This window comes from Stigmatopora nigra, chromosome 9 (assembly GCF_051989575.1).
Source record: "Stigmatopora nigra isolate UIUO_SnigA chromosome 9, RoL_Snig_1.1, whole genome shotgun sequence".
NCBI lineage: Eukaryota > Metazoa > Chordata > Actinopteri > Syngnathiformes > Syngnathidae > Stigmatopora > Stigmatopora nigra.
In genome coordinates, this window is record NC_135516.1 from 12,144,111 (window position 1) to 12,156,172 (window position 12,062).

General features: G+C 36.4%; 1 protein-coding gene across 1 annotated transcript; it reads right to left on the minus strand.

The window, feature by feature from the left end:
- Positions 1-4,830: 4,830 nt before the first annotated feature.
- LOC144201185 (CDK5 regulatory subunit-associated protein 2-like) lies at positions 4,831-10,884 on the minus strand. Its single transcript, XM_077723621.1, has 5 exons — positions 9,562-10,884; positions 8,386-8,420; positions 8,231-8,298; positions 5,860-5,970; positions 4,831-5,473 (listed from the first exon to the last, which is right to left on the minus strand). The coding sequence occupies exons 1-5, from the start codon at positions 9,600-9,602 to the stop codon at positions 5,471-5,473; spliced, it is 258 nt and encodes an 85-aa protein (XP_077579747.1). The 5' UTR covers positions 9,603-10,884; the 3' UTR covers positions 4,831-5,470.
- Positions 10,885-12,062: the final 1,178 nt, after the last annotated feature.

The following is a 12,062-nucleotide window of genomic DNA, read 5'->3' on the forward strand; positions in this document are numbered from 1 at the left end:
TTATTTTTTGTTGCATTAAATACCAAGAGAAAGACTCATTTTGAGCACAATTATTTTGATAGGTTGGCCTACCTGCATTTCCTGTTCAATTCGCAGCCTCTCATGACCGAGTTCTTCTTGATAAAACTGCATGAAAAAGAAGAGAAATTCTAATATACTTCACAAAAAAAGCATCAATAACATCAACCCAAGTGAATCGAGTGAACCACTACACCAGCAGGCATCTTAAAGAAATTCTCCACAAGATAAATGACTAATTCCTTAGACCACAGGTGTGTCAAAGTGGCGACCCAAAGGGCCAATGTACCTCCACATCCTTGTCTTTCTCCAACTTGAGTTCATGAAGTTGACCTTCCAACTCTCCCACCCTAAGCGTGAGGGTGGTCTTCTCTCCACTCAGTTCTGTGATGAGGGCCTCCTTAGAGTGAAGCTCTTTAGTCAGCTCCTCGATAATTCTGAATACACACACACTCAATGTCACTCAAGATTGTTTTATGACATGACAGAAAAAAGCATAGTCTTTTTAAAGTACTTATATATATATATATATATATATATATATATATATATATATATATATATATATATATATATATATATATATATATATATATATATATATATATATATATATATATATATATATATATATATATATATATATATATATATACAATTTTTGTGGGATTAAAATAAAATAATGTATTTTTCAAGTTCTTATTTTATGCCTGTTTTCAGCTTTATGAAACAAAGGCTTTTCCATTTTTTGAAAATCAAATAAAAACTATATTACTTATCCATACTTCCCATTTTGGTTTGGGAGACAAAGAAAATTGGAATATTTAATAAAAGATATTTCTGATGTTAATATTTGTAAACAACAATTTTTTAAAACATATTTCCCAAATATATTATTATTATAAGGTTTGCAGGCTCCATCTAGTGGAATATGAAAACAGCTGAATATATTAATTTTCAAGTTTACAATATTATGCATTTGAAAACAGTATTTGATAATCTTACTTTGACAAAGAAACTGATTTGAAACTGACTTTGTTGGTGTTTCATAGATTAGAAATATAAGTAATGACCTCACTACCTTTGAATGAAAAAAAAGTGGATTATTTTTTGTGTTCAAGATTTTTGTGGGCATCATTCACCTGTCATTGTTCACATTGGATGGCGTTATATTGTTATCAATCCTCCCATCCACAGTAGTATCTCCCATAGTGTCATCTTGGGAGGGGTTGCAAGTGTGAAAGTGTGACCCAGTTAATGACAGTGACCTCTCAGTCTCACTGCGTGCTAACTGGGCCTCCTGGAAAAACACACACACAAAAAAACACACCCGCATATAGAGAGAAGCACGTAACGTTGTCGTTTGTGAGTATGCTTATTGACCTCCTGCAGGAACTGTATTTTAGTTTGGAGAACTTGTTGCATGTGTTCGATCTCCTCCTGCCTCTCCTGGCACCGTCTCTGAACTTCTTCCTCATTGTTGTTGCTTAAACTCTGCGCAGTTGTGCTGTTAAAAAATAAGAAAATCCAGTTGTTCTTTTGGAAATCAATATTCGCCTAATGCTAATTCAGGTTTTGTTGGGAAAAAAAATATATACATATGATGTCATGGTCTACCATCTGCTACTGTTTTAAAATACCACTCCACTTATAGCTGAGCTAAAATATGAATCAAGTTGTCACGCCCATCCTTTAAGCTTTTATTTGACTGCATGCTTCCGAGATATGCTTTTTTTTTTTAACAACAGGGTGAGCATCTGTCTACCTCACATTGTGGGTCAATGGCGTTCGTTCTCTTAAAGTTCCTGTTCCCAGAATGGCACGCGCCATTCTGGCGCCACCAAGTCTCTTTCTGGAACTTTGTCTACTTGATTCTTGGCTGGCCGCAACATATGCAAGAGCTCAGATAACTGAGATATTTTCAACCTGTCTGAGTAATGCAAATATCTTTTAAGTGGGATGGACAAATGTGTTGCCATCTTGAGCGCTAATGCACCAAGAGTTAAGGTTTAAATGACCGTCTTGTAAAAAAGTATATGTATAGTTGTACCATGTAAAAAACAAATTGTTTCTTTTGCCAATTTGACATGGCAACTGTCACCTGTTAATAAATTAATTACCGTATTTTCACGACTATAAGGTGCAATGCATTTAAAGGCGCACCCTCAATGAATGACACATTTTAATTTTTTTCCATATATAAAGCACACTGGATTATAAGGCGCCATGTTTATTTTGGAGAAAATTTCAGACTTTTAATTGCGCCTTATAGTCGTGAAAATACTGTATATTTGAATATACTGATCTTACAATAGCAATGACTTCTTCACATGGCATTTCCAGATACTGAGCGCTGGTCATTAAAAGAACACTAGCACAATCAAGATGTTAGTTTACAATTAATCAATTGACAAGTGAATAATTTTCTGATATTCTCCTACTTTAGTGTTAGTGTAAGTGCGCATGAATGTGTGTGAACTTACAGAGCTTTGTCCAGAAGTTGCTGTTTTTCTTGGAGCTCCTGCTTCAAGCTCTCTACTTCCACCTTCAACTCGATGTTCTACAACAAATCAAACCACGAGCGCTTCAATTTAAACTACATAAACTTCCCATTCTAATTATTACAGTGGCAATTAACATGATGAGATAAAATAGCCATTTTCAACAAACCAAGAATTTCCTTGCATCATATATAACTTCAATACATAATATATACTACACCCAATTTTTAGGATAACAGGTATCACTGGATTATAAATTACATCACTGGAAGGGCGTTATATGGATTTTATCAGAAAAAGAACAAACATTAATTAATGTAGCAATAGTAAAATAACATTTTTTTCTAATTAAGTTAAAACAATACATAACAGTCAGTGGTCAGAGTGAAAAAAGTACATTGCAATTGAGTTTTACACGCAACGATTTAAGTGTAATAGTGTCAGAGTCAGGTAGAAAAGGGTTTTATGGGATTTCTTTCAAAATGTTATACAATCAGGAAGACTGAATCAACGTATAGTGTATCTCAGGTATCGAATACTAAGCTTTTGGCTATCTCTCTAAAACCAGCACCATCTCACTTTCCTAAGTTCCCCATCTGGAGAGTCCATCAGAACTTGTAGGTGTTGCATATCATGAGTTTAGAATCTGACAGTGCATTCATGGCTGCTATATTTAGAGTAGTGAATTCACGGAAGCTAAGATATTGAACCCCTGGTGGTCAAAGGTTAAACTAAAGGTTTACTATATTGCTGTCCTACCAAGGTTGACCAAAGTTTTCTCTGTACTAGTCCTTAACTTTTTTGGGGGTTTGTTTTAATCAAGAAATGATTCATTCATGTTATAGTACAAAAAAAATAAACTTTATAGGTGATCTAAATAATGTCTGTGTCAACAATAAATTTTGTATTAATGTATTTTATTGTCTTTCAATTCATGTATTTGTTCATCTTTTTAATAATATGACTTGACTTCCTTAAAAAACTAAACAGTTGTCTTGGCATTGATTTGTAAAATTATTTTTTGGGGGACTTTTTATGGTAGTATCATCAGTATGAGACTTTTCAGTATACTATACCCACTATAATATACCCAATAGAAAAATCTAAGCTATGACACAAGCTGTACTCTTATTTGAATGATTAAATTTGCCACCTTAACAATGATGATAATGTAACAAGCCACTGAAAGGAATGTTTATCAGTGTGTGTCAACAACACAGCGGCCATCTTCAAAACAGCTTTATAAATAGACACCTATCAGGGTAGACCTGCAGCTGCTATTTTGGCCTCTGTTGGCCCTCAGCAACAAACCCCCTCAAATAAACCAGACATGGACGGATAGAAGCTGCAATATTATTGACTGTCTATCCCAAATTATTTCCAAAGATGACATCTTTAAAGATATCGGTATGGATTGCAGGACGGAGAACTGACAATCATTTACTGGTGTCAAATTGGAGGCCCGGGGGCCAAATCTGGCCCACCGCATCATTTTGTGTGGCCCGAGAAAGTAAATCATGAGTACCGACTTTCTGTTTTAGGATGAAATTGAATGAAGAGTAAAGATTTATATTACATTTCCTGATTTTTCCCCTTTTAAATCAATAATTGTCATTTTTAATCCATTTTTTCTGTGTTTTTAGTTCAAAAATAATTTTGTAAAATCTAAAAATATATTTAAAAAAATCTAAATTAAACATTGTTTTAGATCTATAAAAAACTGAATATTCAGGACTTTTAATCCAGTTATTTTAATCCATTGATAAAAAAAAAATCTAAAATGGTCCAGCCCACGTTAAATCAAGTTGACGTTAAAGTGGCCCGCGAACCAACCCGAGTCCGACACCCCTCAGATTTACTGGCATAGGGTCACATCAACATGTCCTGTCATTGAGGCTCTCGTGCGACCTCATGTGAATGCGTTCATCCAAGCTAAAAATAGTGCCATAAAGCTTCCAGAGGGATCGCTATGTGCCCACCTAGGCTGTGCTGGGTTTCACTGAAATGTTTAGACAGTGGGCGGGTGGCGAGACCTCGCTCATTCCGCCCTGCCAAATGAAACAAGCCCCAGCCGCCTCAATCACGTATGGAAGATTTAGTCGCCAATCACAAAGTTATTAAATTGATAAGCGGAGAGATATAAGATCAAAAACCTTATACAGTGACTAAAAATATACTGACTAGAAATCTGTCCATCCATTATGGTATGCACACACAAAGCTAATACTACAGTGTTGATCTAATAGGCACTTTTACATTTATTTTTGTAATTTAGCGGATGCATAAGCTGAAAATGAAAAACATTGACAATTAGGCGGACCATTTATTAAGGAAGTTGAGTCAAATGCCGGTTAGTCTTTAAATTAGACACTGAACTGATTCAGAAATGTGTTTTGGAGTCATTTTTCCCATTTTTGTGACTCAACCATATTAGTAGCTGGAACAGGAGACAGTTTATTGATCCGGGACGAAAATTCATTCACCGATGCCACAGTACATTCATTCATAAGAGAAGAAACCCATGTTCAGATGATACATATTAGGTATACACTTATACACTGCAAAACACCTAGTGCCAATATTTGAATAAAACCCAAAAAGCACAAACCCACTTCCTAAAAATCTGCACCAAAAACAACAAGCAGCTACCGTGGCAAAAGTTTCTAAGCAAACTGGTGACACCTTCTCATATTCTAAAAACAACACTGACAGTTGATGACCAGAGCAGCTGAGCCAACAAATTGAAGATTACTCAGGAAAGCCCATCCGCAGCCAATTCTTTTTTAGCAGGAAAATAACATAAACAAAGTAGGGATGTCCCCAAACAGAAATCAGAAAGCCTGTTTACATTTTTTTGCTTTTAACTTGCTAGCTGCCATTGACGGTGTAAGAAGTCCAATCCATTTTGACTGGGAAAGTCGGTTCTTGCCGTCAATGGCGGTGAAATAGGTTCACTTTGGTAGTTAATGAGTTAATGTAACAAGTAGAAACATTATTTAACTATTTTATAATGATTCATTATCAAAGTATGATGCAAAAATGTAGCAATATGCAACATATTTTATACTATTTAGATTAATGTTATTAAAAAAACTTGCAGTAAAACAAATCACCAAAAAATAGCTCCATTCATCACATTATTTATGTTAAATACAAAGTTAAACAATGTCTGCAACCTTATTTTACCACTTCACAACTGAAAAAAACATAACTTTATGCTTTTTCTTTGCTTTGTTAAAATCACCCTTTTAAAAAATGATAAAAATTTTAACCAAAACCAGGCGAGCCAAGAATCACAAGCAAAAAATATATACTTTATATACTTTCCAGGCGCACTTACCGTTCGATAGACATCTTCGCTGCTCTCCTCATACTTGAGCTGAATTCTCTCTTCCAGGAAGTAGATGCGCAGCTTGAGGCTGAAGTTCTCCTTCTTCAGGTCATTCAGGTGCTGCGACAAAGTACGGTAACTGTTATACATGACCGTCAATTAAGGGCCCAAGCCACTTGTCATGTCTTTTTAGCTTCAAAAATAAAAGGTCCTCCTCCTCCTTTTCTCCATATCACACCCCGGCCTGGTACTCTAGTCAAATTCTGCCCCAGTTGGGCCTCTCTGACACCCCACTTCTTAAAAAAAAAGGAGTCTAGAAGAGTATTTGAGGTGCAGAGGGCATCTCTGCAGCCTGAGTACTCAAAGATGCATTGGTGTCCGCTCCATGGCGTGATCTGAGGGTGAAGGGACGCTGCTCGGGTTTAGTTTACAGGAGCACGCGTTTGTGGAATCCCAGACCGCCGGGGGAAAAAGAGGGGGGAGTGGCGGTGGGGGAGAAGAGGAGAAGGAGGAGGAGGAGGGACCAAGACCAGAAGTGGGGGCAGGAAAGATACTGACTGAGTTTACAGGCACTTGTGATATGATGAGAAGTCTCACCCTCTGGAGAAAAAGGGGAGCTGACACACACACACACACACACACACACAAGTGCAAATATCCTCTTCATGACCTCTTGGCTAAAGATTTTAGCATTTTTTGTTAGCATTTTTTTCAACTATAACATGTGTGTGTGTGATTTTTCTTCATTATTTTTAAATTGTTCTACATCCACACTGTTATTTTAAAATATTGGTGTCAAAGTGGTGGTCCGCGGGCCAAATCTGGCCCGCCGCATCATTTTGTGTGGGCCGGGAAAGTAAATCATGAGTGCCGACTTTCTGTTTTAGGGTGAAATTAAAATGGAGAGAATAGGTGTATATTCAATTTCCTGATGTTCCCCCTTTTAAATCAATAATTGTCATTTTTTAATCCATTTTTTTAGTTCAAAAATCATTTTGTAAAATCAAAAAATATATTAACAAAAGCTAAAATAAATCATGTAGCATTTAAAAAGTCAAAAATAAAAACACTCGTATATTTGACTTCCTAAAATCATGAAGTAAAAAAAAAATTACAGTACATGAAAAGTAAATAAATGACCAGTTTTGACGTCAACAGACTCTATTCATTGGACTAGCTTGCCTCTGTTCACCTTGGCGATCGGGGTCCACTTATGTTGACACAGATACAATAGCGCAGTTGTTCTAAAACTTTTGACGCTAAGCTCCACCCTTCAAAAATATTTGCCTCTACAAGTATACAACCAAAATGCATAACATTAAACTACAGCTCCCTTGTAGGCTGGACTTCTAACTCCACCATATACTTCATTACAGTACTACCTTAAATATAGGAAAGAAAAAAAATCCAATATTTTACACTGACTAACTGAGATTTTTTTTCAATCTCTCACTATTGTCCAAAAAGATAAAGAAACCATTATAAAATATTCATATTTCTGTGTAATGTCATTCCATATAATAAGATAGTGATCCAATTTGGATATATACTATGTGATGACTTCCTCATCCGGATGTGATCACTGACTATGTCCATTAAAGTGTCCTATTGCATCCTGCCGTTCAATAATTCAGAGCAAAATGGGTCAGGAACCAAATTTAGTCTCCTGATATATATGAGGGATGACATCATGTACTGCATTAAAACATGACACGTTCACTTCCCTGCACCCGCACACACACTCAGCTCTTTAAGTTATATATGTCTAGCATCCCTAATATCAAGGTTATATTCTGGTTCATTGTATATAATCTATTGGCAAAGGAATATCCAAATGTAAACAAAACAGAGCCTTTTAATCCTATAGAAGAGAGAGCAGAATATCTGGGACATGGTGGAGGCCTGAGGGAGAAACCAAGAGATTCCATTCAGGGTGTTTTCCATGCCATGCCCTCAGCTGTAGGTGATCCCATTTCTGGAAGCAACTTGTTTTATATAGACATATATTTATATAAAATACACATAAAACACAATTGTAATCACCCTTTTCCCTCCATCAGACAGGAGGTATGATAACAGTATACCCATAAATAAAGACAATTTGATTTTAAATCCCATCAATCCGCACCAAAATAACAACCCTTAAGATACTAAAAGTGCCAGATATGTATTCAGTATGAACAAGTTGGAACCATTTGCAAAAGGCACAATAGGAACACTCTACAATTTAAGACTCCAAAAATAGAAAGACTATACACCACAATTATGAACGTGTCATCTTGCGATCATACTTTTGACCACAAGACGGCGATAGAGAGCAAACAGTCCTTGGATAACAAAACACTGTTAAAAGACATTTAAAAAAAGGACATTTATGTACCTGCTCAAACTCCTTTAGAGTGTGGGGCTGAAGAAGAGGAGTGCTGTCAGCTTCTTCTCGGCTCACATCTAAAAAACAGAAGAAGAGTTTAAATTATAGGGAAAAAACACAGTATGCTTTACTTTAATGTTTATATGAATTCTGGGAATGTTTACCTGTAACTTCAGATGATGTGTCCTCCTCCACAGCACTGTGAAAAGAAATAAAGTTAACTTTCAGTGGGTTGAAATTGAGAAAATTGTACAATAATCACATTTTTTATGTTTGCTAACAGACTAAAAAACATCAGCCATGCCTAAAAATGTCCAAATTTTATTATTGCTTTACATACAGTAATATTGCTAGGCAATTTCTGTAGTCCAAAAACGACATACACAGTCATATTTCAGGACAGTTTTCACCACTTAGTCTCATATAGTGCTTTATACACACATTGAAAATATTATTTATCAACAATACAATTCAATACTCTCTTTCCAGCGTGACATTGAAACATGATTTCATCTTTTGCTATCATACTAAAAAGACAGACATCTTCAAACTTTTCACATTCATGACATTTACACTTCTGTGAAGAATTTATGTTAATGTTTAACCACTAATTAGCCTATGGAAGACACAGCAGGGCACCTTTAAAGGGATGACAATAAACCTTAGACTAGCTAATCAATATGTATAATATGTATACCATGCTAGCTTGCCTGCTAGCCAAATGCTAAAAATCAACCTCCACTCAGAATACCACTACACACACTCAGGCCCACAGTTCCAATGCTCTTGTTACCCATCAACAAATGTCACATTCCTGAAAACAGCTGAAAATGACAAGACATTTGCAGCATGCCAGAGATTTAAAAAGTTGACCACATGAGCAAATGACTCGTCCACACACCGCATTGTTGTACTCGAACACAATGAAACAACACTATTGTTTATTTTTTATTTTTTATGTGGCACACTGCAGTATATTGAGAATTGACATGATACTATTCGTTAGCATCCTTTAGCCTTCATTGTACACTATATATCACGTGTAAATTATCTTCTTTTGTGGGGTTACGCCGTCGCATTTTAATTAAAATAGGCCACCAATAACGCATGTAATTGCAATATCGACATAACACCCACCCCCAAAAAATGACGAATATGTAAATGGTGGCTGAAATGAACGCGGGCCTTGTGCTTATTGACAAGAGGGACGGCGTGGAATGTACAATTTGGTAACAATATTGTTGGAAAAAAGAGGGTTTAAAAATAAAATCTCAGCTAATTGGCATTCAAACAGCGCTGTTTCCCATTGGCGCAAGATTAGCTTAAAACGAGCTGCTTACCTCTCACATTCGCCCCACATTAGCGTCGAAGTCCTATCCATGCAGGTGCCGTTAATTCCGTTCAAATCAATGTTTTTCCATGTGGCATTCAAAGGACATGGTATTCCTGAGCTATCATTTCGGGAAAGGAGCAAAGTGGAGCGTGTTGGAACTTGGCATGGTGAGGAGGGGGAGGACCAGGGGGAGGAGTGGGAGGCAGGAAAAAAAAAGCGACACAAAAGCGCTCTTCGGCTGCAGCGTGTCTCAACGTGAAGATGAGAAGGACAGTCGGAATGTAGCTTTACTAGTAGCAACACGCTTAATATGCATGATATTTAGCTCGAAATTCATCAACGACAATGTCCTTACTTGCAGGGGCAATTGAATGCACCATTGCATCTGTCCACTGCTAGTGGAAAGGAATGTTACTTGTCAGTATGTAGTAAAAAGGTGATTGTAATACCTATAAAGTATCTGAATAGATTCAGATCTGATCATTTGGAATCTTTTATCTTTCTTATTTTTAACATAACTTCTATTTTTATTGTATCTAAATCTTTAAATTTCATTTTATATAGTTGTATAATGACAATAAAGGCATTCAAGTATTAGCACTACATTATATTATAATTACAATACATTACATTATATTATATTATTTTATATTATATTATCTTAAAAATATATGATGTCATAGTGCCTGTTGATTACATTATCTGCACTGATTGATCATGGTGTTTAGTTTAGGCTTTAGATTTTATAAAATAGGGTTTACGAGTGGGGCAAAGTTAATAGGATTATTGCACTGTTAGAAGTCAATCATAGGAAATTCAATTAAAACGGTCACTTTGAACAAGTAATCTTGTTAAAAACAACAAAAACAAAAAGCACCATGTCACATTGTGGCATTGTGACAGAAGATGGAAGCAATCACTCATGATTTATACAAAGCAACTATTAGAACCCAAATGCATTTAGAAATATATACAAATATTCTTTCACGTGCACTAACTGTAAGAAGCACTAGATGTCCTTCCGTGACTATAAATAATACATATGTTTATATATTTATAGCTTGTTTTTACAGCACATTAGTGCACATTCTCCTCAAGTCCTCTTCCCAAAGACTACCCGGGGTCCCGATCTGGAACCCCGGGGCTCGTTGGAGATGATCCAGATCGCGGGCGACTTCATGAAGTCTTTGTCGGCCATCTTGTTCTCCTCAGCTCGAGCCATCTCTTGCAGCTCGGGCGTGGTTTCTGGACACCAGTCGGCCACAAATTTATCCTTGGCCTCACAATAGTTGACCACCACCTCTTCGGGCTGTTCCCCAAAGAGCCAGTCTGCAAAACATAATGATGTTATGTATAATATCATCATTATGCTAATCTACATCAAGTTTCAAGGTGTAACATAAGATACGATGTACTAACATCACCGCTTGCTACTCACCTGCCAAGTCATGGATTAAATCCTTAATGAGATGCCCAATAATGGCGTAGAGAACCCCAAAAACGATGAAAACGGCAATGAGTAGATAGAGCATGTAGGTCGGGAGGTGGATAGCGTCCCTGGACGGCGGTACGTAGCTTTCAAACAACACCGTCCCATCGTCCTCTCTGTAACGGATCCTTAAGTTGTCTACAGGCACTTCCATGGCCTTCCAAAACTTTGCAAGGATCGAACAGGTCAGGAAATCAGTCTAGAAGCAAAAATCTGCATCTCTCCTGAATTGCTATGGGCATTCTTCAGCACCATGCGTGTCTGCACGTTTATCTGAGCTCATAGAAGTAGATTAAAGCAGCTTGGCGCCCTCAAGGTCAGATAAATGTTTTGGCTATGACGACGTTTCCTTTCAGACAGGTACACCACGTGTCAAGCTCTATTCTGTTGATGATAAAGTCTTTTGACAGCTGTCTTGTGGTCTTGGTTATGCTCTTGCTAGCTATTCCGTTATCTGGTGCTCACTTAGCTATTAATTGATAGTTTTAATATCATCTCTTTCTCGGTCTCTTGCTCTGTATCATCACTTTCTCGTTTTCTTCATCGATCTTGAGCAGTACTTGTCAGGATATCGACAGTACGCTATGGTATTTATTTTATCCAGCCCTTAACTATCTGGCTTTCCCATTTTCTTTATCTACTTTTTTTTAATGAAGCAATATAATATAACTTTCTCTTTCTACCTGTCAGCCTGTCTATCCATATCAATAGAGTTTAAGGCAAATCTTGACTAATCCTTTGGCTTTCCCATTGATCTCAATGTAGCTGACAGTTGCAGATATTATATATATATTTGTATATATATGAATGATTAAAAAGAGCAATGACACGACATGTTTTGTTAAGTTGTTTACTGAAAAGAAGCTTAGTTCAACAGTAACACTTGATGCAAATTACAGCTCCGCACCAGAAAATTATATCTAATATGACTTTCCTAATATATAAATGTATCTAATATGTCCAATATTATACATTTTTAACTTTTTTATCAGAGTAAGATTTGGAATGGTTAACAATAT